Here is a 27,372-nt window from a genome sequence, read left to right on the forward strand (position 1 = left end):
CTAATGATACCAAAATCAAGTGGGTTAAAGAAATATGCTAGATTTTAATAACTCAGTGAGCTGAGAGGAAGGGGGTTAGAAGCTCAGAGATAGAATGGGGGGGGGTTGCGAGCGTGGAATTTTTAGACTGAATAACCGCTATAGGATCAGTTGTCGTTTCCTTTGTTGTGAACTTGCTGTTGTCGTTATCAACAACGTCACTTTCGTTCATCATTCCCAGTCACCGCAGCTGCAGAGCACTGATTTCCTGCTTATTCAGAATATTGAACATATCGTGTGTCCCAATCGTACCAAATCCAACACTGCACTTCCTTGGGCCCTTAACAATACAAGAGCCAAGTGTGAAGCGGATAAGATGAACTGTCCTCGAAATGCGAGGCCACTACAGAAGAAGATATGTGGAATCATTAGATAGATGATAGTAGGGGGTATTTAATGGCCAGTATATAAACAAGAGAAATGATTGCAGCAAGCAAAACCTGTTTCAAAGATAAAATGTGAACCCGGCTTTTGTTTTAAGACAAAACCAATTTTTAAACCCTGAATTAAAGCAGGATTCTTGAGCATACAGGACAGATTTCTCTGCTGTTGCAGGGATTCATTTGCAGCGTGCGCCTCGTGTTGTACCTTTAGTTTTCTCCAGTTTATTTTCCCGACTGTCACACTTGCTCCTGACGAGCTGCTTCTCCTCCAGGCCTCTCTTGAGCGTGTTGAGTCTGAACACATAGACCCGAGCGTCCTTCCCTGGAAACAAACACACATCCACATTGTTGCTGTCCTGCGTTAAGGTTCACTTGTTTTTGCTTTGAGCCTCCACCCACGAGGCACCAGACAATAGTGCTTCACTGCACGAGGCGGATTACGATATGGCTTCTTAGGGCTCGTGCTCCCAGAAATTTAAATCCCCGCCACACACACACACACATGCACGGTGGTGACAAATGTTTCCGCCTCTATCACATAATCGCTATCAAAACCGAGTCAATCCTGTTTGTCAATAGCCGGGTTAGCTAATCATCAGCAGGGTAATGGATTACATGCTCTTTTGGTCGGAGCAAACATGCGACAAATTGTACAGATGTGTGTTATTACGCAGCAACCTGCTGTGTATACAGTTTGTGTCTTTTCTATCCTTTTCACGTCTGCAGGTTTCATTTTATCTGTCTGTTGGTCTGCATATCTATCGTTAAAGCCCGCTGCACTCACAGTCGAGCCCTTCCCCGAGGATAAACACACACACACGCACACAATCTCTGAAACACACATACGCACACACACTTGACGGGGATTGGTTCTCTATAGGTCAGCTTCCTTAGATCACAGCGAGTGATCAATGTGTTCACTGGACCAGCGGAGGTGGAAAGGGTAAGTAGGTACTCGACAACACAGAGAGAGATGACAGAGATGAAATGAGAGGGAGGAGTAGGGATGACGAGAGAGAAAGATCTGCTGTAAATACAAACGGTTCTGCTGCAAAAATAGGGAGAATGAGCGGATGACAAAGGACGGTGGCGTGGGGAGGTATTCTGTGATGATGCAGCGAGGAGGTGCTGAGCATCCTACCTTTGTCGGCCCTGGTGATGAGCAGGTCCTGAGGCTCGAGAACGTGCATCTGCTTCACCACCATGGTTTTGTCGAACACCTGCACCGGAGGCAGAGCCTGCGTCTCTGAAACACAATGCATACATTAAAAAAAAGACGAGTAAAATACTGATAAATACTGGTTGAAATATATGTTAAATAAATCCTCTGAGCAGGAAAAGAAACAGGAGTATTGATCGCACACTCACCAGCGTTGGATGAAGCTGGATCTGGGCCTGAAACATGGACAACATCATTATCATCATCATGTTAGCTGTTGGCCTTGGCATTCTGCTGAGCACAGTATCGAATGGATATGGATGGGTGGCTCTATTTTAGAGGACATGGGGCGATATTGATTAGGATGACCTCACCATCCAGCAGCATGACCCCCGCTGCGTCGGTGGCGACCAGCAGAGACTGACCCCAGGAGTCGGCGCACACGATCTCATAGGGGAACGTGCTGCAGAACGACTGGGACTCCCATGGCTGCGGCGGATAAAGACACAGAGACATGTGTGGGTGTACAATTAGAAATATGATCCAGCTGTTTTGACAGAATATAATAAACCACAAGATTAAAAATTATGAATAATATATTAAATATCACGTTTTCACCCCTGTGTGTTTGTTGGTTGGTTTGTTTATTTGTTTGTTGTAAGCAAGATTTAGCAAAAGCTACGGGAACAATAAGAATCCAGTACATTTTGTTGCAGATCTGGATCAGGGGGCAGATCCAGCATAACGTCATTTTCACTTATTTCTCAAAGAACCAGACTGGCACTCAGAAAAGCACATACGTCCGCCAAGGCCCAACAGTCCCCTTAAATTCAATCAAGTCGCACACAATCATAGATATCTGTTCCCTAAATGTGCCAGATTGTTTCCGTCAAGCTCCATGAATTATTTTCTGGGAAATCAGTAAAAAATGTCAAAAATAAAACATCCTATTTTGCAATGTTAAAGAAGATGATGAAAAAATTCCTGGAGCGGCCACAAAGTTGTATGGGTTTTTCCCTGCCGCATACCACATCCTAACACTAAGTTTCGTAAAAATCTGTCAAGCTATAGTTTTTGCGTAATCTTGCTTATAAACAAACTTAATGACTTGTTAAGATGTAGATTTTGTGCAGTGAAATGTCTCAAAGACCCACAAAGACTTTTCACCTCTTTTCTGCACAGGCCTGTGGTAACAAGACTGGTCGGGGCATCTCCTCTCACAATGGTCTTCAGCTTCAGGGCCTATAGAGAGGAAACGGCATCCGGTTTAACACAAAACTCAGATATAATGTATGAAAAATATAAAAATAGTCCAGTACAAGTAAAGCCCTATATTCAATTCCCACCAATGCAGTATCAAAAGAAAAATTACCTTTGCATCACACAGCATACATCAACATATGTAATATTATTAGACTGTAAATATCAATGCATCGACTTTTGGGGTCAGGAGATAAATCTGTGGTCATGAGATGATTCATGGGGAAGGAAAGAAGAAGAAGAACCAAAATTCTGCTTCACAAATGAACCGCAATTATCTCTGCTTGCTCTTCTTCATCGATCATTTTACTCCTTTTAAAAAATCATTTAAAAAAAGACTATTTGAGCTGTTTAATATTGTATGCAAGCACAATCTTTGAAGTAAATGTGCTTCTTTACTTCTCCGGCTGCTGGCTTACACAGCATGTACCACTTGAGACCGCATGCATTTTCCAGATTCACTCCTCTAATGAAATAATGTCACAGTTATTAAATAATGTCTGGACAAGCCTTTTAAATCTCTGACCCTGTGCCGGATTAATGAGTTTGCCCTGCATGTGAATCATGCATATAAATGCATCACTCGGAGGACAGCGGCGAAATGAGCCCGCTGAATTATGCACCTTTTTATTCCATCACTAATATCTAACTGGCCTGTCATTAATGTTTCCTGGTTTCCATGCTTATTTAGGCCGTGACGACTGGGACCGACAGCTCACTGAGGCGGAAATGCAAAACTAAATAAAAAAAAAAATCCATTCAAATGGAAAATATTTTGCACAAATGTCAAATCAGGAAGCATCTGATCCGATGACAAATTCCAATCCAAGCTACGCTGTCAGCCCTTTCAATTTACAAATCCGCATAAACAGGCAATCTGGAGATAATGAAATCAATACCAGGCAACAGCACAATGGCTTCACTCTGCTGTGTGCCTTCACCATCCTTCAGAAAGTAACCACAATAAATATATATTCTAGCTTATCAGGCATCCACGAGAACATGAAATCCCAGCGTGTAATGTGCGTCTAATGGCGAGCGAACAGTCAGTTGAGCTGAGGACAAACGCCGCGTCTCTACAAAACTGGATAATCAATGACTCGACACGTCTACCTTCCTTTGTTATCCGCACAAAGTGTCGACGCCTCAGCTTTGTGTTTACGAGCAGAGAGCGACGGAAACAAGAGGAAAACAAGGTAGAAAACACAAATGGTGACACAATGAAGAACAAGGGTTGGTAAATGAAGTCGGCAGACAAATGAAAAAAGAGACAGAATTTCTTTAGAGGCATAATGTGTCTTTAGAGCTCATTTTTTTTAAAAAAGGTGCATACTTTGATGACCTATATCCTATATCTCCAATATCTCCTGGCAGTAAGTGCGTGGTCGTGAAAGACCATTTTCTTATTTTGTGTAATTCGTCAATTTACAGAAAAAATTACAGGCCACATTCATCCTTCTGGAGGTTTGGGACGCTGTCGGGCAACATTTGGTAAGTGTGGACGTTACAAGTTGTTACCACAACAGGCCAGACATTTTCAGTTTTATCTGCCAAATTTCCAAAATGCCAGAGATCACGTAGGTTCAACACTACAGACGACAACATTGGCTCTTTTCATGTCCGTAGCTGTGTCTCAATTCAGGGGCTGCATCCTTCGGAGGCTAGACTGAGGCAGACTCGGCTGTACCATTCCGAAGGTTTCTTCAAATGTGTCCTTGCTCCAACCTATCCCAGGATTCATTGCACTTCGGTGACTAACTGTTTTTCAAAGAGGTAATGGTGCCAGCAAACAGTGAGACGTCCAACGCTTGAGTGTCAAGCATCAACTCAACTGAACAGTACACATGCTAAAATAACCAAGGGGCATTAAAACCATCTTGTCTTGTCCAACTTCAGCTCTATTACGAGGCGACAGCAATAAGGGCGGGACAAGCTGGTGACGCTGATCTTGGTATTCCTTTGTTGACCAGACAAGAGTAATTCCAAGATTCAGTCTGGCCTTCACGGTCTAAGTTGCCCACGAAGGAGGCGTCTTCGTGAGACTGGTATACTGTGCGTCCTCCAGAGGATGCAGCCCCTGAATTGAGACACCCCTTGTGTTTTCAGATTTTGTTCCTATATAATTATATAATTATTACGTCAGCGTCAAGAACGGAGGTGTAATGGCGATTACATCAGCCTGGTAATGATTACTGCACTGTGGCACAGAGGCTTCTTCTTATCATGGTCAGTGTCCAGTTAATTCAGCTGCCTGTCAGGAGGAAAAGCTGCTAAATGAATTTATGGCAGTTACAGGTCTTTGTTTGTTCGGTTTCTTCACATTACTGATTATTATGTGTCAAATCTAGAGAGTTCTAGGACCGGTAGATAAGTGTGTATGTCCAAAATATCTGCAATGTGTTTATTGTAAATGATACCTGCTCAAATCTTACATCTTCTCCACAACAAAAAACCTGCATCACATTTCCAATGCACAGTAACCATCTATCAAAACCACATTCTGTTATTTGAGCAGGAATTATATATCTCCTTAGACTGTGAGGACATTTATTACTCATCGGAATGAAAAAGGAGTTGCTATATTATTGCACACTTTTATATGTGTCTTGTTTTCATTAGGGTAACAATCAGTATTTGCTTTTATATTTTCCTGTCCAGGGACTGCAGACGCAAATAAGCTAACGGCTAACTGATTTTTATCTTCCGTAACTGAGGTGGATATGTATTTTCATGTGGATATTATACTGTGGAGAATTAACACAGATATTGCTTTCTTTTTTGGTAAATTGTCATTCTACTTTTATTTTCTCAGGTAGATTTTCTTACTCAGATCTGTGTCCAGCCGCTGTAAAGCAGGTGAGAGAGGATCTGAGTTGGTAAAAGACTTGATACAATCCTCAGGGTCACCTTCAGTTATTGCTGGGTGTGCAAAGCAACAACCTTAAGGAGCAGCAGTGAGACATTATCTTTCTTATTTTTCGCCCTGGGTTTCCCCTCTCAGGCTACAGTCATACTGCTTCGCCTTATTGCTAGAAGTTGTTGGGTCAATATGCTGCCTGATATGACACCACTCAGGGCTATCCATTGTATTTTGTGGGTTAAAAAAACAATATTGTCCTAAAAAGGGCTAGAACTGAACATTAGCACAAAAAAAAAGATGGAAACGTGGAAAATGTTCTTTGTATCAAAGTTGCAAGAAAAAGGATCCACCAGGGATAATCAAATATAGTTAAAGGAATATGTATACATATATTATTAATGTATAAAGGAAGATAAAACAACAAGTTGGGTTACAATATTGAGGTTTACATAGCATCTCTGGTATTTGTTATATCTTTATTATAAAAATACAACAAGCAGTTTAATTTGTTAGTTCCACAATAATTGTATATTCTATTTATTCTATCTATATTAACTTAATTGTGTTCATGTATAATAGAGAATGTAACGGTGCGATGAATGAATGTTATCAACACATCTTTTTGTATGTGTCTTGGTTTCTTAGGTGATCGGATGTATTTGTCCCTGTATGTCATTTGTGTGTGCTAATGTGTGTGTGTGCCCATACCCACCTTTCTCAGTGTGTATCCTAGTTTCAAGGTGTTAAGGCATCTGTTCATCTGAGTGTTTCTAGCTGCTTACTGCAGAGCTCTGGTTGTTTGGTGTTCATGAGTTTGTGTGTGTGTGTGTGTGTGTGTGTGTGTGTGTGTGTGCGTGTGCGTGTGCTTGAGTACATTTTTCTTACCTGCCCTATCCTGACAAATTCAGCCTGCCGTGCCTCCTCCTTCTTGCGTGCTGATTTTGGAGACTCGGGCAGGACGTCGCTGAATGACCGTCGATTTAACATGTTCTGGGGAGAAAAAGGAACCTAAACGTGGAACCATCGACAGCCCACATGTTGCACACACACACACACACACACACACACACACACAGACACACACAGAAAAAGAAAGAAGAGAGGGGTCTTAGAAACTGACCCTGGCAGGGGGTGCAAACAGCAGGAGTGTAACGCAGTGAGAATTTAGTTGTGTTAGGAGCAGCAACAGGGAAAGGAGGGAAAAACAAGATAAGTAAGAACAAGGCTGATGTGAGGAGGGAGAGCCCTGATGAGAAAGTCAGCATTGCAGTAGTATCCAGTCGGAATGGTGCAGTATGCAGAGGGCTGCAGTGGAATACAGCAGAACGCAGCTCAGCGGTGGCTACAGTCGTTGCCAGTGAGTGAAGTGACAAGTTGGAGATGGAGAACTGCAGTGTGCACTAGTGTACGTACATTTTAGAAAAAAAGTACACACATGAATGGACAAGAACTGCCGTGGAGGGCAGGAACAAAGGTGTACCTTGTGTAGGTCAGGCATGAGGTCTTGGTAGAGCGAGCGGATCAACATATCGAGGGTCCGCTGACGCTTCTGGGCAAACGTTGGCGTCTCCAGTGTGGCTTTCTCTCCATTGATTACTGCCAGAGATGAAGAAAGATTAGTTTTCCGAAAAAGACGCAGATTCATTGATCATGTTGTGATGCCGTTTTCTTACATTTGACTAATAAAAAGTCCCTGAATTCTTGGTGATCAGTAAATACAGATGGAGATGGGAGAGGGGGTCCAAACAGTGGAACGCTCTCCTCTGAGAAAATCTTCAACCTGTGATAGAGACAGTACGGTCATAGTAAATCCCACAGTACGGTAGAGTCAAGTCAGCACCATTTTAAATCAAGGAAAACAATTAAAAGGACTTAATGAGCAGGATTAAAGACGTTTTCAGGTCACAAGGGTGAAAAGAAGTCTGAATGAAATACCATAATGAATGAATCGAAGGCAATCACCATGAATCAAGGCCACTCACCTGTAACTGTCATTCTGGCTATTATACCTAACTAATGCAAAAATATCTGGAGGAAGAAGTAAAGGAAACATTGATCGTATAGCACCAGTCACACATTTCATCAGAATAACAGGGCTGACGTGGTCTCTGTTCATTAGGGGAAAATCCTCTTAGCTGACGCTGATGGTCACCACTTCATTCCTCTGACAGCCGTTGTCCGTGTGAAGGATACGGGTGAAGTGCGATCGGATCATCGATGGTTTGAAGGATGACGATGCGTCATCCCCTTCCTGGAATACTATGGTGACAATGTCATTTCCAATGTGCCTCTTTCTTTCCACCTGCCAGAGAGGAAAGAGCAGAGATGAGGACAAAAAAAGAAAAAAACAAGCTCAACCTCAGTAGACTGTGATTCATGTGACAGGGATCGTCTGTGTACGTGGATTTACTGATGTTATAATCACACAAGGGCAAAGCAACAAACCTCAAACACAACATTCATAAATTTTCACCTTATAAAGTTGTTACAGGGAACTAATTAGCACAGTCATGTTTTTTTTTTCACCTGACAAAATCAAGTGCTGGAGTTATACGGAGCATCTTTCAGATATAATGACACCATTGGAAACTGTAAATTGCTGTGAATTATGACTTCAAGAACATGTTTTACGCAAATTGTGACAATCAGTGGGGCAAAGCAGCTTTTAAATATCGTAACTGCCTCCATAAACTGTGTGCAACACCACTGCTGCAGCTCCGACTGATAATTGTGTTGATAAGTGGAACAAGTCTGAGGCTGGAACCACGGACTGTAAATGAAGATGGACGATACGTCTCAACTTCCTCCCACTATCCAGATATAAAGCTAAATTATCTCGGATACGCACGCTGCCATCTGGCATTTAGAGCCGGAGTGTGCGCAGCAGCGATCGGGGGATGGAGCCGTGGTGTCGAGGTCCTGTCGACGCATGCGCTTGACAGATCGTGAGTCAGTCTCAGCTGTCATCATAACGTTTAACCCCGTTTATATAGGAACACACCCTGAAAATTTGCACAACAAACATCAGGGTGATAAGAAGTACCTAAAATGACACATACCATATTTGAGAAAAATGTATCTGACGTGTATTTTGACGCTTTAGTATTTTCCATATCCCATCCACTAACATGGAGTCTATGTGCCAAACTACAATAATAAACTTCCTCTAGTTTTCAGAGCACCTGAATTCAGCTGTCCCCTACACTCGTGTGGATGTTTCATCACCTTTCAAAACTTCCGACCAATGCAAACTGTTCAGGGAAATATCTGGTTACCTAAATGCAAAATGCTCCAGCTAGTTGGTAACTTTGTTTAGTCGTGGGACGATAGTTTTAAGTGGGTGTATCTGGGCTTTTTCACTCAAACAGCTGCCTGTGGTATGTGGGACTGACACAGATGAGAGTGAAGAGAACAAATCTACAGTTAAGTTCTAGGCCACAAAACAAGTGGTGCTACAACGATGGGGACGTTGTGTGTATGTGCATAAGAGGGTGTCCTTCAAACAGCAAACATTTTCCGAGCTCTCGGTCCGTAAACACGTTGAGGAGCGGGGATAATTTCAGCCTTTTGATCTCACAACTTCAGAGCAGGAGCAACATCAAGCACATCTTTATAAATCCTGTCTCACCGGTTTGTTTTTTATTTTTAATATTTTCTCTTTGCCACATATGCTCCCCCTGTCAATCACATTTTAATATATACATTTTAGTTTTTTTGTTTTTCATTGTTTTGTCCTCGATGACACTGCAAAAGACACCTCACCAACAGATATACTCTGGTTGTCATGATATGTAACATGGATATTCATGGTCCCCAATGGATGAATCCAAACAATCTGTGCGATTTTGTCTAAGAAAGAAACTAATGAACCTGGCTTTCCATTTAATTTGCTTTGGATATTCATAGTTCTCACAGGGTGAATCTTTAAGTTTTTAGTGACTCTCTTTTCTCCCCTTTTATTTCTAGCACCACCATCCAGTCATAAGTTCCACTTACACACAAGGACAATGTATTAAAACGTTTTCTGTGAATTTTAACCCACATATTCCTGATTCCCAGAGGATGAACCCTTTCCTTTTTGAATACAGTGAGCTGTCTTTTAGGGGCCCAACCGGGTACAACCTAGCTTAAATGCCAACTTTGCACACAAGCTTTCACTATCTAAGGGATATACAGCTCTGAGATCACCTCTGCACATTCATACTCCAAAGAGGATAAATCCTTTATTTAGCCCCCTACTGGTATGAGTCTAGAAACTATTACCTTACATCCAAATGTTTTGAATCGTGGTGGAGGACTTTAACAGTAGAACTGCACAAGTCAAACTGAATTGACACTGCAGAGAAACTCAGATGTGAACTACAGTCATCTTCTTCCATATGACTGCAGTTCTTGTCACTCAGGTGGATGGTAGACAAGTGACAGACCAGCAGCTACACTTGAAATGCTCTACAAGCACACAGACTGTTCTGAATTATTGACAGCCAGAATGTCTTTTTATATCTTCGGGAGAAATCCACTTATCACTTACCACTTGTCAGATCTGGTGAGCACCAGGCCTTTTAAATCATACTCAATAATATTGACATTGCAGAACAGAGCTCTGCAGTATGGCAATGATCCTTTCATCCTTTCTTCTCTTTTCTCCCCGAAGCGACGACATTGACTGACATTGCACAAGATTTCCCACCAGTGACCGATGTGTATTGAAAGTTTGAACAACTCCTCAAACACAGGTGGTGAAGAGCCAACACTGAGTTTAATAAACAATGCTGACATTTAGTGCATACAGTATTATATTTATCAAGTTCACCATCTTTGTTTAACATGTTAGCCACCGACCTGCTGTTTGTTCTCTTTGGAGTAGGGTAACATGGTGGACACATGGAACATTAGCTCATGGCCCTGATACACTGTGTAGATGGACTTAATTCCTGTAGTGTCATCTGCAGGTACAAAGAAACAAGACAACGACAAAGAGTAAACATTGGCTTATTCAAATTACCATTTTATTTTTATTTTTTTGAAATGACGACAATTATTATTGCAATTCAGCAGATGTGCGCTCACTCACTCTTGGTGTCGAGCCCTCCGCGGTATCCTGCCCATCCCTGCAGCGTAATGTTGTCACCCAGCAGATTGAGAAACTTATCAAAGCTCTCGCTCCCCGTCTCTGAAACACACAAGGTGGCTTTATCCTCTGTTGTGGTGCTGTTTTTATTGTAAAGGGATATTTGACCATTTTGGAAAGACATTTATTTATTTATTTTGTGACTTGGGGAAGATCCAGAAGATTCAAAACATTAATAACGCTCTTGTCTCTCTATTAAATATTCAGTACGAGCTAGCAGCCAGGCTAGCATTTTCCCATTGCTAAGCTAAAACTAAAGCTTCATATTGGACATGGATATGCAAGATTGGAATCTCCTCATCTACAGTAACTCTTGGCAAGAAAGAGAAGAAACACATTTTCCAAAATGTCAAAATATCCCTGCACTGGGTTTGGACATTGAAAAAGTATAATGAGAGTTACCGTTGCTAAACATCTCGTCATCTGTGAGCTGTCCGTCTTTGGCAAAAAGGACACCAAATTTGAAGTTGACAGAACCCTAAAAAATAGTTGAGTGTTTGAGGGTTTCAAAGTAATCAACAATTTATGAAGTTTTTTCACAAACAGAGGTTCCAATTACTAGCATTTCCCTAGAAATAAGGCTAAAGATAGATCTCGACTTAAAGACAGACTTAATAGACTTCAATATATTTGTTGTGCACTTACATCATCGGCATAGTAAAGATGGTGTAATATTAGAAAGCAAAACTGTAGTTCCTGCAAATCTAAGATAATATTTGTGGCAGTTGACCATGTCATGGGGCTCTCACCACAGCAGCCAGAGAAAAACCATTCAGGTTTTAACATTCTTTTATTGTCTTTTAAAGTTCCAGTGTGTAAGATTTCAGTGAAAGGGATCTATTGACAGAACTTTAATACAAAATAATCCGAGTGATGTTTTCACAAGTGTGTTTCATCTAAATTATACAAATTGTTGTTTTATTTACCCTAGAATGGGCCCTTTATATTGAAATACTGTATATTTACATCGGGGGTCCTCTCTATGGAGGCCGCCATGTTTCTTGTAGTAGCCCAGACTGGACAAACTAAACACCCTTTGAGTTTTTATGTAAACTGAAGGTTACCACAGGTTCTCTTTCATGTTTGGAAGGGGAGGACGAGGTCAGGGGGATTCAGCTGCCACATGCAACTTCACCACTTTATGTCACTAAATTCTACATACTGAACCTTTAACACACACGTCAGCAAACGTAAATTAAACTAAACTTAAAGGTCTAAGCTTTGCAGATCAATGTCTCTCCCACATGTCTCAGTGTCTCAGTGTCTCTCCGTGACTTCGCTCATGTCCTGTTTGTCTGGGTCTCTCTTGACACAGCTCAGCCGCTCCCTTTTAAAGCTGAGGATCAATCAGCTAACAGCTCTCACCTGCGCTGACTGATCCTCTGGTTCAGGTGAAGGTGCTCTCCCAGCCCCCCCACCTCCACAACATTCTTTTCCCAGATAAAGACGCAACAATGTGGGTATCTGTTATGATATGTAGGCGTGTGAAGACGACTGGGAACCTAAAACCTAACAAAAGAAATAGTTTCCATCCCGAATAAATGAAAATGATACTTAAAAAAAGCCCAACGACATTTAGCCTAACACATTTAATCAGTGTCATTCCATACCTCCTGTTCCTCCAGCACCAGCAGATCCTGAAGAAAGAAGACATTCATATTATTGTTATAATCTCCACTGACTAGCACCGCAGGTACAGATGACACAGCCCGAGGTTCCCATATAGTTTCGGTGCTGCTGAGCAGACTTGGCATGAAACGGACCAGTGTAAACATTTCACCAAGAGCAGGTTGACGCTCTCACCTTCTGAATCTCAGGGTTGAGGATCTCCCTGGGGCCTTTCTCAAACCTGTCCATGTTCATTGCACTGGGAATAGGGACAGAGGGAGGAGGGAGAGGAGGAGAAGGAGGAGTGAGGGAAGTAGTGATGAAAACAGATAGCAGGTGTTTAGGGATTAATGGAAGACGAACAGCCCAAAGGGGCTCACAGAGAGATGACACCTGACACAGGGGATTTCTCCTCCTGCTTGTACTCATTCAGAGCTTGAGGAGTGACGCTGCTCAGCCTGAGGAACATATAATCTCATGTTTCATACATCTTATTTCATCCTGTTACACTCAAACTATTGTTGAAGATCTGACTGACCAGAAAATATGTCTTTTTAAAACATACATATCTGAAGATTGTTTTTACCTATGAAAAGTTAGAAGCTATTCAAATGTATCTACCCCCCCTCTTCACAATAAATAAAAAAAGATATCAGTGAAAACCAATAGGGGTGATAGGGCCTAGATTTATTTATTATGAATTACAAGATTAAGTCTCGTACATATATTGTACAGAGTGCAGTGTGTCAGTGTGGAGCTCCAGGCTGCACTTCTCACCTGAGGATGGACTTGACCGATAGTGTTTTGGTCGGGCTGTACGGGAGGCTGATCTTCAGAGTCCCCTGACAAGGATGACATAGATCAGGGATTATGGACTGTTTGCACTGAGGGTTTCAACTGCCTTTTCTTTGAGGAGTAACTCATGATCAAAACATATTTCTCAAGAATGACTTGTGAGGCTGTGGAGGTGGGATCTTAAAGGTTTACCCAGCCACAAACCTGCTGCAGATTCGCATCGCAATATAAAAAAAAAATACCCTGCGACCTCAGTAATACCCTGAGGGATATTCAGAGCACACAACGTACTTTTCAATTAGCCAAACAAATTAAATCAGGGGAAGTTCAAGCCAAACAAAGTTGTTCTGTTCAACAACAACAACATCCTGTACCGGTTCGAGTCTGACAGAAACAAGACAAATCAATGTGATCAGGCAGCGGAGGTGCAGCACCCTAATCAGGTTCCAGATGAGTCTGGTGACCAAAATTAGATCCGAGCTATGAAGCTGAGTCACCACACTACCAACACACAACAATGCACACGTTCCTCCCTCACAAACACACCTACACACGCAGTGACTCAAATTGGAGTAGCATAGTCCCTCAAGATGCCATTTTGTGCCTTCTTATATTTAGATCACAGAAGAAATACCACCCACGCTGCGACTGAAGATGCGCACATTCAAGATTAATCTGTGCCCCCGAGAAAAAAAAGTTTCAGTACCTGCCTTTCTGATATGGTAAGATCCTGTGGGGGAGTCAAGTAAGGTAATTATGTATATTTTCTACTGAACTTAATATCATATGGTAGTTTTACTATACTTGAGTGTCAGACTAGCCGCTATGCGTGTATAAGGCAAATGTGGGGAATTTGGATGAGTGACATCAAAGTATCGGCCTCACTACTGACGAAGCATTTCAGGAGCTTGAGTATTTTCTGTGGGGGAGTGAAGCTCACTTTCCTACAGACCTTGGACTTTTTTACTTAGACCTTTTACATTCACAAACAACCCCAACAAAAGAGGAAAAGTTAAACCCGAAAAAAGCATCATCTCCTTTAAAAGTGACTTTTCAGATTACGATTTTACATATGATAAAACAAATTCTTGGTTCATTTTTTCTTGGGACCCACTACTCCTCCCGTACTTCAGGCCTCTTGTCATGTTTCAGATGTGCGAGTTGTCCGTAGCTCCGCCAAACAAATATTTCCTTTCTTATCTCCTCAGATGGGGATCAGAACAGTTTGAGGTACAAATAGTTAAAATCATCCATTATTAAATTAAGAAATGAAATAGCACACTGTACTGTGAATCACTCACCATCTTTCTCCAGAGGATGGCTCTGTACTGAGGAACCCGCTGGTTGTTCTGGTCCGAGAGGACGACTGACAGGTAGAAGGGATTCTTGTCTGCATCTGTACCCACATAGTTCTGGTGGACTGAAGGAGAAAGAAATAATATAATATTATTATGTAAAATTACAAATATACACTGGATATCGAACATGTAGATGATTTCTATATGTTCATGTTCTAAACGACTAATTTATATCCTCTCCCTTTCATCCCCTTGCTGTCTCTCTTCTTTTGTCTTCTATGTCCTGTCTTCCCTTTTATTCATCCCCCTATGTCCAGTTCTCTGTATGTGTGTGTGACACTGGCACAAAGAAAGATCGCCTGACGACACCACAGCAGAGTCACACATTCGTGCCTCTGCCTCTTTGGTTGACAGGGTAACATCTTCCGAAACAATGCCTGAACAGAGCCGCCAGCCCAATTAGACGCAGGACGTCTGCCTGCAGTACTCCTCTTCCTTTGTCTAATTCTTTCTTTTCCTCCAATGTTCCCTTGTTTCCACAATCTCACTTCCTTCTCTCCATTTGGTTTCCAGCTCTGTTTATTTGCCATTAGCTCTTTTTTTATGCTGCAGGAAAGAAATGACTTTGCAAGGTTGAGTTGCATTTATATGTTTATTCGTTTAGCTGGCTTGAGTTTATTCTCTGTGTGAGAAATCTCATTCTCTACAATCAGGAATTATCGCAACAGTTGATGCAAGAGAACAGATGAACAAGGAGGTTATGTTTTCATCTGAATTTGATTGTCAATTAGCAGGATTACGCAATAACAACTGGATGGATCACCATGGAACTTGGTGGGAGGATAGATGGTCGGGGTAGATCCCAACAGGGTAGGCCAAACAGTCCCCTAGAATTCAATCAAGCTGCACCTAATTTCACACACTTACCTAAATGTGCCTTTTAATCAAGATCCATGAACTATTCCCTTGGAAATCAGTCAAAATGTAAAAAACAAATGCCTTGGCTCAGAACCGATAACATTTTGGTGTGGACCTGGGTCAGGGGGTGGATCCAGGATATTTGTTTCCACATTGCAAAATACGGCGTTTCATATAATTCATTCATGTCTTGATGAAAATAAAATCAGGCATGTTTAGGAAAAATATATTAATGAGTGTGTGCAATTTGGTGAAGCAGATCCCAATAAAATACGGATTTAGTGACTGATCTTTGCCTTATCATTCCGATGTCAAATCATTGGGTGTCTGTGAAGATCCCCGGTCATCCATCCATTGTATTGGGTGCTTAATCAGAAAGGATATTCTCGTGTTAGAATAACTGGCCTGGAGTACATAACGTGTTGTGTCGTGTGTTGCAGTCGCTCCGCTCAGGCTGCGAGACACAGATGGCCCAGCTGCAGTCCAACAGGTTGAGCCAAGAGCCGGGACACAGCTCATTGTAAACTGCCCATGCCGTACAGCATGATCACAACATGACCCCAGCAAAAAAGGGGCATTTCTTTTCTTCCTCTTGTCGACTTTTTGCAGCCAAACTTTGCCTCGCAATTATCTGCACCGATCTCAGCTTCTGTCCTTTATCCCTGCCTGTCTGCTTCCTGATTTGAGCCAGAGCAAGTCAACACGGACAGGCGAGATGTTAATGACAGCAGTGAAATGATGGAATGACCATTTCTATGTTTTTAATGATCTCTGGCTTCTCTCAATGGTTTCAGAAGCTCACAGTCAGACCTTACATGTGTTATCTGTTAGAGGCAAGCCTTTGCTCCCTGTGTTGAGGCTGCGTGTCCTCCACGGGCGTCCTCCCTTGGTGGCGTGTGGGATGAGAGTGTAGTTGAGACTCTCAGTGGGGATATGACTGGATGCTAACAAGTTTTGGCCTTGAATGAAGAGCGGTTCGGCATGAGGACGAGGCTGACCTCATAAGATAAGAAGCATCCTGTGGAACGGGGGAATGCATTCAGCTGATGTTTTATTTCTGCAGCATCTGACGGGCGGCTTACATGCTCCCGCTCGACCTCAGGCCCTAAATTTCTCCCTCTATCTCACACTAACGTCGTGTGTGAGCACGAACAGAGCACAGCGGAGCAGGACTGACCTTTTCCCAGGAAGTATTTGAAGAACCATCTGGTGTGGTACTCTGGATTCTCCAGATGGACATCGGTTCTCCTCCAGGTTCCTGGAGTGTAGTCCGAAGTCTGACAAACACAAACACAAACACAAACACACACAGACACACACACCATGTTGTCATCAGGATGGTCAGTCATGATACAGAGCAGGGAAGCAGACACACACAGCACAGACACACTGAGCTATGGTCTGACTTTTTACAGTGTGGATTTTTGGAAAAGAACCTTTTGTCTTTTATAATCTGCCACCCTAGAAACTGCAATTATGCAAGACAAAGGCATGGGATGGAATCACATTAAGATGTGATGTTGCAATAAACATGAAACATAGCTGAAAACATTATCCCCCAGAGCTTGTTAAGCATGATGTTGGCAGGACGCTGGTATTATGGGAATTCAACATGACTTTTAACGGACATAGGACAGGAAGCTGGCTGTCGGCCATGTTGTCACAAAGCTGTTAAATGTTGTCAGTCTACAGTGAGTTGGGACGATGATGACAGCAGATGTAGTTGGTGGAAATATATTTAGAAGAACTTTATTGACCTCGGTGGGAACACATTACACTATCTAAAATCAAATATCAAGATACATTTTACATTATTTTATCTTTTAAGTTAAAACACAAATTTTTGACTCCTCCTTTTAATTTCTATTGATGAAAATTGTATTATTATTAATTGATTTTTTTATTGCCGAGCCCTATTTATAAAGAACATTCTGTACATTGTTTACAACCCATGAAAAAAGTGTTCATGTTAAGTACCTTTATATCCTGTGAAGACATTTTATATTAGTACAGCCGTGTTTTATTTTATAGTCATTAATTATGTATTCTTACACTCGGTAATGGGAGAGCACGAGCAGAGTTACAGTGTTATAATATGCTTTTTAAATGTTTATATACTAACTATGAATGCTGAATAGGAGGAGGTTACAGTAAAGGCTTACCATCTACATTATTTAAGAACAGATTCACCATCATGAGCAGCAGGTCGATGAATATTGATGAATTTATCAATATAAAATACAGGTTAAGTGTCTTATAGACAGTGATAATGAGGGTCGAGATGAGATCATTACATCTGTGGCAGACACGTCATCAGAGGTTCTTCTTCAAGATAAACTGTATGCTATCCATATTTTTTAATTACATACTGTATATGCATTATGCAATATCAAAACTCTGGCCAGTTTACAAGTTTTGAAATGAATGCAGCTCATTCAGTAAAGCAGTATTTACCATTTTACGTTTGTCACTTGTTGAATCGAACCCGTTAGAACCTGCAACTTCTAATAACAGGTGGAATATGTCTGAACGTGGGCCTCAAACCAGCTCATTTTTTATTTATATAAATAATTTAAATCCAGGAACGGCAAAAATATTTAATGAGGGAAAAAAATGGAGATGTAGAGATTTACATATCAAAACAATTGCTCGTCCTTTTAAGATGATTTGTGTTTTTCAATCTTACATAATTCTCTAAAATAATACAAGGTCAGGAAAATATATAAATCACCATCAGTTACTCCTGGGTTCAGTTACTCACCTTAACGAGTAATGTAGCTGAATACCTAACAGATTACACTCAGTAATCAGTAGTTAAATACATTATAAATGTAACCGTCCAAACTCTGTATGATTTACACAGATACAAGAGGAAAAACTATAATTGCAATCATTTTAGTTTTTTGTCCATAAACTCAAATCGATTTACCAAATGCAATTACGCTTGAATATGTTTAACCAATTTTTAAAAAATGGAACAAAACAACCCTCATGCATCATTTACTGCATAAATTGGTGTTGTTCATCTGTTACCTCGCTAGGTGAATGGGTATTGGGCATGTGTGCACAAAAGTGTATTATACTAAATTGTGTACCTCATCCGATGAGCCATTCTCCACCCTGAAGCGTCCTGCCCTCTGAATAGCCCCATCTGCGTCACTGGAAATCAGCTGAGAAGAGAGACAGAGAGACACACACACAGACGGAGACACGTTTAAAACCATGACAGATCATGACTTGTGGCAGACAGTAATAAGCAGGTCATAAATACATTAGAGATGGCTGTCATCGCGGACAGAAGAGGAACCATGGCGGACGCATCACCTCTGTGTGACAACAGTGGCCCGAGTCCTCTCCACGAACACAAGCACCCTTCCCCTTTGTGGATTATCAACGTCTCCACAGTCCTTTAATCAACAATAATTAAGTCTGTGATGATTGGTCCAACCTCCCTCTGCTCGAAAGACGCCTTTTTCATGTTCTTTTTTATCTGCCACCCTCTACTTATCGCTCCAATTTTCTGTCTCCTGCTGACTCACCTCTTTCTTCTGAGAGAGGAGACGTTACGAGAGTGAAATGGTTCCAGTTAAGGATCGTGAGCGATGTGAGGGAAACACAGGAGGTGGAAAACTGAATGTATACTGTGGAAGAACATACAACCTAAAGAAATGCTTTTCTTACTGGCTTCCTTGCTGAGAGTTTGATGAGAACTGGGTGACAGCTATATCCATTTGTGGGCTCCACAACACTTTATACATTAATATGTGTCCACAGTGTTCCCTATAAAACAATAATGACCTCAGCCAAGGAAGGTAAGTTTACTCCTGAGTTTGTTTGTTGGTTTATTTGTTAGCAGGATTACGCAAAAACTTCCAAAGTGATTTCCACCAACTTTGGTGGAGCGATGGGGCCTTGGCTTGGGAAGAAGCCAGTGAATTGAAGATGTGGATTAAAGGGCGAGTTCAGAATTTATTGTTCACTTTCTTAACATGTATCAGGGCATTTTAAATCTTTGTAAATTTTTCAGGGAATAATGCAGAGATCTTGAGATTTCACTGTTTAGAACATGTTTTAGAAGAGCTGTATCATTTAGGTTCACCAGGATTGCAGCTGTGGCCACGTAGAGCTGTCACCCAGTTCTCATCAGTGTTGTAAATATTTAGTTGACATGCTCTGCTACAGGCAACATCTATTGCACTTCTTTACTTCCTGGAGAGGCATGTACATTTTTTCCCGCAGGTAAAATAGTATATATTTTTCTTTTCTTTTCTTTTTCTTTCTCATTTGAGTCATGGGTTTAAAGCAGAGGATGTTTTTGTGCCCTATGAGGCAAATGTGATGTAAGTTGATGTAAAACTAGTGTCTGTATACATCCAACATGTTACATATTGATTTCTCGACCCAATTTAATGAGTCAAGTGTTTGCTCATCTGACTGAGTGATTTACGATCTTCTTCTCATCCTAATGGGCAAAACCAGGTCCATACTATTACTATTCACATCCTCATTTCCTTTTCAAACCCAACACAGTGACTGATGTTGTGTTGCCAGGCAACAAAACAAAGTCTCCCCTCCCTTGTTGATCTGTCTTTTCTGCCTTTTTTCTCGGTGTCTTTGCCCTCTGCTCTTTGACCGTCTTGACTTAATTGTGCTTTATTTTGCTCCGCTCACCGATGGAGGTCTCTGTTTTGTTTACATGTAAATATAAAGAAGAGGCTGTCGCGTGGCTCTATCCCTGTACACACTGTCATACGTTCAGATGGACAGAAATAGTCCTGAGGAGCCAGAAAGGGAGGTTCCTGGTAGACGAGGACTGAACGTGAAAAGCTGCAATATGTAGTGGAACTGACCTCTGATGTATAATGAAACTAAGTTATCTATATTCCCATTATCAATTAACCTACTAATTATTTTCTCTATTAATCATTGAATCCATGAAATATAATATTGTCAGTGTCCCAGATGACGTCTTTATGTCTTGTTTTCTCTAAATAACTGTCAAAACACATTACATTCAAATGAAACACTTATTTCCGTCTTATCTTGCTCACAAACAAACAGAAAAACCAACCAATGAACAAACAGACAGCAGTGAAAACAAACCCTCTTTGGGGGAAGTAATGATTAAATAGCAATTGAACACTTTCATTTTATTTCTTCTGATAGACTCATTACTCTATGGACTTATTAATTGGGTTTTGAAGTATTCTTTTTATTCTGAGCATGTACTCTAACAGAAACTTAAACAAGCCTGCAGGTTTTGCATCATGTCAACAATGCATCCCAAATACGATAAAAACCAGGACACTAATGTGCACGTTAACACTCATTATCCCAGATATAACGTGGCTAAAGTGAGGTAGTACAGTAACTAAACTCATTTTGTGAATGGCTGACTACGCAGAGCACAGTGTTTATCACTTTGGAGAGTGGGTGCGTGGCCTACTTCGACAGCTCATTAGATCATGTCAGACGGTGCGAAGATGAGAGAGTGATGAGAGAGCGCTTATCATGGAAAGAGAGAGAGAGAGAGAGAGAGAGAGAGAGAGAGAGAGAGAGAGAGAGAGAGAGAGAGAGAGGCTTTCTACTCAAATCATTAGTAACCGTCACTTTATTGTTCATACTAAACTTTATCTGATATGCAGTACTAATGCTGCCGGATTAGAGGGTTGGATCCAGCGATGAAAGAAAAAGATAGATCCCAAACAGGCACAAAGATCTTTGCTTCTTAGATCAATTAAACAGCATAATTCTTCATATTATAATCACACCTCATCACTCTTGTTATCCACATGTCTGCTCTTCAAGCATTTTCTGTTTTCGTCACAGTTTATTCATGCTTTCCTTCATTCCTCTGCCCAACTTTGTCTTTTCACTGACTTCATATCTTCCCACCTTCAACCCAAGTCTTCCCCTTTCACCTACTCACTTGCTCCATAATCAATGTGCTTGGTTTTCCATACCTGTCTGATACCGACCACTGGCTTATACACTTAATTTATATAGATTATATGCTGTATTTATTGTTTGTATTTTTGCAAAAGACAACCTTGCACCAAACCTGGAGACAGTTTACTGTCACGTGATAAAGAAAAGGAGCAAATCCTCAAAATACGAAGCTAGAAAAAATAAAGCTAATATTTGGAATTTTGCTTGATTGACATAAAAGTTGCCAATAATTTCTCAGTCGATCGACTAATTGAGTTAAATAATCATTTCAATTCAATATGATGATTTATTGACTTTATTGTGAAGAAAGGGTAATAAGTATTGTGATTTTACAAAACCCTGTTGCCCAAATCAATGTATTTGAGCAAATTTGAATAACAATCTGTTTTCAAGGTTTTTGTTTTACATGTGTGATTTGATTAGTCTAATTTAAAACATAATAACTGAACACAGGCCATGCTATTTAACAGTCCTGTCAGAAAAAACCTCAATATAAAATATTCCCATGAATGAGACATTTCAGCGCTGATATGCACACAAGTAAACCACGGGCGGCATTTCCTCCCGACGCTGTATATAGAGATAATACAATAATCCAGAGGTTGAGAGCCACGCATGCTTACTGCAGGTGGGAGCCTCTGATAAACGACAGGGTCTCTGTGCAGTAATTGGTGTCTTAGGAGAGGCGGCAGAAAATACTGCCTTCTCCCCTTTCATATGCATATTAACGCCCCCCCTCCCGAAAAACAAATATATTTTCTGCATGTTTCCCCATGTGGTGGTAAGTGCTTGCATTTGCATGTGTTTACGTGTGAGCGAATGAGCGCCGCTCTTCTGTCAGGATCGGAGCGTGTGCGTGCAGGAAATGGAAAGTGAACGCTGGAGCTATAGGCCTCCATCTCCCTCCATCTCTCTCTCCTTCCTCCTGCAACATCAACTGTCCAATCCCAGGACAATGGAGGGGAAACCAATGCAGTGTTCACACAGAGCAATGCACCGCCTCCTTAGTGTGTGTGTGTGTGCATGTGAGAAAAAGATGACATTCGGTATTAAGTGCATGTTTAGTTAAATGTTTGTGCTGCTGTCTGTGAATAAGCTTTCTGCTGTATTTGTGTGAAAATAATGAAAAAGGAGAAGGGGGAGAGGGGGCGAGGGAGAGAGATTAAGCGCCCTGGGGAGTCTGTGTGTGTTGGTGTGCGCGTGCATGTACGTGTGTGAGTGTTGTCTAGCGGCACAGTCGCACACATGCATGCATCACGCAGCCTCTGCTTCTAAATCATGCAACGGAAGAGGCGCAAAGATGGAAAAAGCTGCACTCCCAGCGATTCCCTGTGGGCCTGCAGGGGAGGCAGAGGAGAGGAAACAGGGGAGAAGGGGGAGCCGGTTATGCCTCTACACTTTAACAAACAACCCATAAAACGTCTCACCGCTGTCGGGGAAGAGAAGTGGAGGGATGGGGCAGAGGGGGCATCAAACGTATTACGAGAGGGAAAGAATGACGGATGAGGCCAACAGGGAGAAAAGTCAAAGAGGGATGTAGTGACAACAAAAAGCCGAATGATAAAAGAATAATAGCCTTCTCCCCATTGCGTAAGCCCATGGGACGGGGGGTTAGCTTTATAGACGGAACACACACACACACACAAATTCTCTTACAACGCACACTTAAACAGCTCCCACTTTAGGGCACGACTTGAACATTTCACAAACACAATCAGGCTCACCGCGTACTCAGAGAGCGTCCGATTTCCCCAAGGCCCACAGGACAAAGGAGCGCTGCAGTGCAGGGAGAGATGTGTGTGTGTGTGTGTGTGTGTGTGTGTGTGTGTGTGTGTGTGTGTGTGTGTGTGTGTGTGTGTGTCTGTTTGTTGAGGTATTAAATCAATCGTTTTGTGAATGCTGATAGATAATTGATCTCATCAGTGGGCCTGTTAATGCACACTCACGATCCTCCAGGAAGGCAGAGAACACGGAGGCGTGGGCGGCGGAGCAGGAGAGGAAGTGGCAGAGGGTGAGGAGGGAAGTAGTAAGTAGCAGGGAGGAGGAGGGGGGGGCGAAGAGAGAGGGAGGTGCACAGTCAGAGGGAAGGAATGAATGACAGATGAAAAATTAAGGAGATCAAGAGTGGAAGAAGGGAGAAGGCAGAAAACGCTAAAGCAAAGGAATAGAGACAGGAGGGGTTAGATTGAACAGAGAGGCCAAAGGGAAGGTGGTGCAGAGAAATGAAGAAATTGTTTTTCTTCATTATTAAATCACTCTGTTGAGTTTCACAAAAATAAAAAGTAAATATCTCATTATTTCTCTATAGAGTATATTATGTGACTCAGTTTTACAGCTTGGATCATCCCGGCTAAATCATCAGTACCACAGATTAACAAACACATTACAAAATATCTGTTTTTTGATTAAAATAAAAAAGGAACAAGCTTAAGGGAATCACAATTTTCCATCGTTGAAGTTAACTATGACTCAAGGAACTTTTCAACTAGAGACACCCAACTGCAAAGCTTCCAATTCTGGCAGCTACTTCTAAAAGTGGGTGAAAACTGAAAGTAAAGTGTAATAAGCTATATGAGTAATACGAGTTTGTGATGGTTGGATCAAACAGTATGAAACATGAAAATCTCAAGCTTTTAGCCAGTTATGTGAAATACTCTAACAAAATGGATTGTACCTTATCACCTATGGCTGTAACTGATAAAATCTAATATAGCTTTGTTATTTAACACGCTATGTTCATCAGGTACAACTCAGAGGCCTCATTTAGCTGAATACTGTGTGGAAATCTAAATGTGTGTCTCTGTGTGTACGCCTAATTAAGGTAAGACAGTTAGTAGTTCAAGCATGAGTTCAGGAGAGTTATGAATAAAGGCTGCGCTGATCAAATAAAACAGAGAATTCAAGTGGTTTGAAATAAATGTCTAAGTGGGTCAGAGTGTGGAATAAAACCAGTATCTGCGTTTAAAGAAAGAAGTCAACTGACACAGATGTGAGTGTGGGAAACAATTAAAAATAATAATAATAATAATGTAATAAGTCCTGACTGTTTTTTCTCCAAATTGCTAAGTATATATGATCATAGTTTATTCATGGGTAGATTATTTGTTCTGTAGGAGTCTCTTTGCTTGGTGCCAATCATGAATATAAACTGTATTCTATGCTTAAAAGACAAATCTGATGATGTTCTGTATTTTTCTTATCCTCAGAAAACCCCAGGAAAAACCAAAACCAAGGAACATGGAGTGTGTAGTCAAAGCCTGATTCCTCTGTGACACCAACACCCATTGTGATTTTAATAGTTTTTTTTTTTACAACAATGGAGCTCTTTAGTTCTGAGGAGCACGCTACTGTGGATACAAAGACCATTCTTCTTAGTAACACAATGTTGGTTTTGGTCTTTTTGTAGAACTTGAGAAGAAAAAGAAAAAGAAAGAATATGACACGACTCATCTTTTAAATACATGTTAATAGATTTAGTCTTCTTGGATGTAGTATAACCATTTAGATTAATTAAAAAAATATGTGATTAGCTAGTAGCTTGTGACCTGTGTTACTGAGATCAGACAAACTAAGGACTGCACAACGTATATGTAGACATGAAATAACAACCTACCACTGTCAAGAGGAGAATCAGAGGTGAGAGTGTAAATCAGAGACTAACAACGTCTGTAATGTGGCTGTTTGCCATGCAGCCATCGACTGCACCCGGATTAGCATCCACGTTGCCTGTGGCTAGGACCAATAACAACGGCCCCATGTCGATATCTGCCCATTGATGCCACGGCAACACTGGTGATGACTAAACTAATGACTAGGACTGAAGCCAGTGGGCCGCCCACCCATCCAGGAGTCACGCTGGTATGGGTGCAGCAGCTATAAGGGCCCTCGAATGCTGCAGCGAAGCCTGGGATCCCACAGCACAGCAGCAGAGCGACAGCTGCCGTGAAATACGATTAGTTAGAGACGAGCAGGAGGGACAGACTGACAGACAACAGCGAGAGATAGAGGGAGAGAGTTTCATATTCTAGGATGTTTGGATGAGTAACCAAACACTCTGAGGTGTTTTAAATGACTTTTAAAGAGGTGTGATGCTCTCACACATGTGACAGGGGTTATGATCAGAAACGGCACTGAGCCTTTATTCCGCTATACAGTACATTATAATGTTCTAGTAAGACAGAGAGACCTGAGAGATACTGATACAATTACATGTCTTAAAAATTAAATTACTTTCAAGGATGCACATGTATTTTTGAAGAATTCCAAATGCATTACCAAATGCTATAGAGAAAAAAATTATCCAACCAAGTAATGCATGGTTTAAAGGAGCTAGAACAAGCTTTGGTCTCCACAGCCCAGATTTACGCCCTGTCCACACTTACGGGGATATTTAGCAAAATAAACTATTTCTTTTGCATTTGGGCCTTTCACCTTCCAAAGTGCACTTTTTTCAAAAAGTCTAGTTTCTGTGTATCCTTGTGTACATGATAAACAGAGCATTTTGAAAACGATGACATCACAGCTTACTTCACGCATTCTTACTGTTTTGTGTAATGAGCATGCACCAGAAACAACAACAACAATGGCGGCTATATACTCAATTCTCTATGTTTAGTTAGCACTGCTATAGGTCTAATTACGTTACACTAAGTTTGCAGCTAAATTTAGCATCACTGCACCACGTTAACAAGACCAGAATCTCTGATTCCGGCAGATTCAGCAAGTGTCAAATACATGCAAAATTTCTTTTGGGCAACACTGAGCCCAAAAGAAAATTTCAACTGCGTCCAAGTGGATAACAAAACACAAAAGTGGGCAATATTAGCTTAGTTACATGTTGTTACTGTGTAGCTGAAACTAGCGAGACAGTTCATGACTTGTAACAGATGTATCACAAAAACAAAATGTGAATTAAACGCACCAATCCTCACGAAGGAAAACGCAGTTTGCCGTTATCTTGTAATATCCACGTGTGGCCACGTTGCCCGCTGTTCAGCAAAAGTTACACAGTTTCACTTTAATGTCAATAAACACAAACAGGCGGCGACACGCATGATGAGACACACCCGCGCCGAGAGCGGGAATAAACTCGGTGTGACAGTGCAGTGAAAAGCCTCCGAGGCAGTGACAGTAACACTGGTAAGCAGGTGGGAGAGGAGCCGTCTGCTCACCAGTGACTGTGCAGGACTGACAGCTATAACCTCTCAACACACACACACCACACGCACACACGCGCACACACGCACACACACACACACACACACACACACACACACACTAGTCTCAGTTGCAGTTATTGCTGTAAACTGCGACATGCAATGCAACACAGAGCTGAGACAAATAATTGTGAACATACACACGCATGCAAAGACGCACGCACGCACGCACGCACCACGCACACACACACACACACACACACACACACACACACACACACACACACACACACACACACATTTACTTATATATTTGTGAGGATAATGCATTTGCCAGCCCCTTACCCTAACCATCAAAAATATGTAAGCTCTATGCTTAAAATGGTCCTCACAAAGGTATAAGTACACCACACACACACACACACACACACACACACACACACACACACACACACACACACACACACACACACACACACAGACAGACAGAATCAACATGCCTTTATTTCCCTGTGTGTCACAGCACACAGCTTCAGACACAGTTGGCGCCCACTTCTCCCCCTATTCGTCACCGCCTTCATCTCTGGGCCTCGAGTAAGGACAATTCAATTCAGTGGGAAAACACCACCACTCTCTCAGAGCTGCTGTGTCAGGATTAAATGGGTTTAATTGCGGTCGGCTTCAGCTCTAGTGCGCAATGCACAATTAAGCCTCTGAGAGTGGACCGTGGAGGTGTGACAGAATCGAGGAGACAAAACAGGGCGGGAGATGCCTGTGTGTTCGTGCTGTTTGTCTCTACCTGCGAGTGCAGAGGCC

General features: G+C 41.6%; 1 protein-coding gene across 6 annotated transcripts in view; it reads right to left on the reverse strand.

The window, feature by feature from the left end:
* Positions 1–27,372, reverse strand: part of garnl3 (GTPase activating Rap/RanGAP domain like 3) — a 69,547-nt gene that overhangs the window by 13,522 nt on the left and 28,653 nt on the right. For 4 of the 6 annotated variants that reach the window (XM_035184800.2, XM_035184803.2, XM_035184799.2 and 1 more), the window contains 19 exons: positions 18,547–18,621; positions 16,629–16,728; positions 14,537–14,655; positions 13,218–13,282; positions 12,636–12,699; positions 12,443–12,469; positions 11,235–11,310; positions 10,776–10,874; positions 10,544–10,647; positions 7,895–8,003; positions 7,684–7,729; positions 7,375–7,481; positions 7,182–7,297; positions 6,587–6,709; positions 2,749–2,823; positions 1,956–2,070; positions 1,791–1,817; positions 1,564–1,668; positions 628–744 (listed from right to left, as the gene is read on the reverse strand). In XM_035184800.2, coding sequence (XP_035040691.1) covers positions 628–744; positions 1,564–1,668; positions 1,791–1,817; positions 1,956–2,070; positions 2,749–2,823; positions 6,587–6,709; positions 7,182–7,297; positions 7,375–7,481; positions 7,684–7,729; positions 7,895–8,003; positions 10,544–10,647; positions 10,776–10,874; positions 11,235–11,310; positions 12,443–12,469; positions 12,636–12,699; positions 13,218–13,282; positions 14,537–14,655; positions 16,629–16,728; positions 18,547–18,621 — 1,669 coding nt within the window. The remainder of the gene's footprint in view (positions 1–627; positions 745–1,563; positions 1,669–1,790; positions 1,818–1,955; positions 2,071–2,748; positions 2,824–6,586; positions 6,710–7,181; positions 7,298–7,374; positions 7,482–7,683; positions 7,730–7,894; positions 8,004–10,543; positions 10,648–10,775; positions 10,875–11,234; positions 11,311–12,442; positions 12,470–12,635; positions 12,700–13,217; positions 13,283–14,536; positions 14,656–16,628; positions 16,729–18,546; positions 18,622–27,372) is intronic. The other 2 variants (XM_035184801.2, XM_035184804.2) reach the window with 1 other exon arrangement.

This window comes from Hippoglossus stenolepis, chromosome 18, assembly GCF_022539355.2.
Source record: "Hippoglossus stenolepis isolate QCI-W04-F060 chromosome 18, HSTE1.2, whole genome shotgun sequence".
In the NCBI taxonomy this organism is placed as follows: Eukaryota; Metazoa; Chordata; class Actinopteri; order Pleuronectiformes; family Pleuronectidae; genus Hippoglossus; species Hippoglossus stenolepis.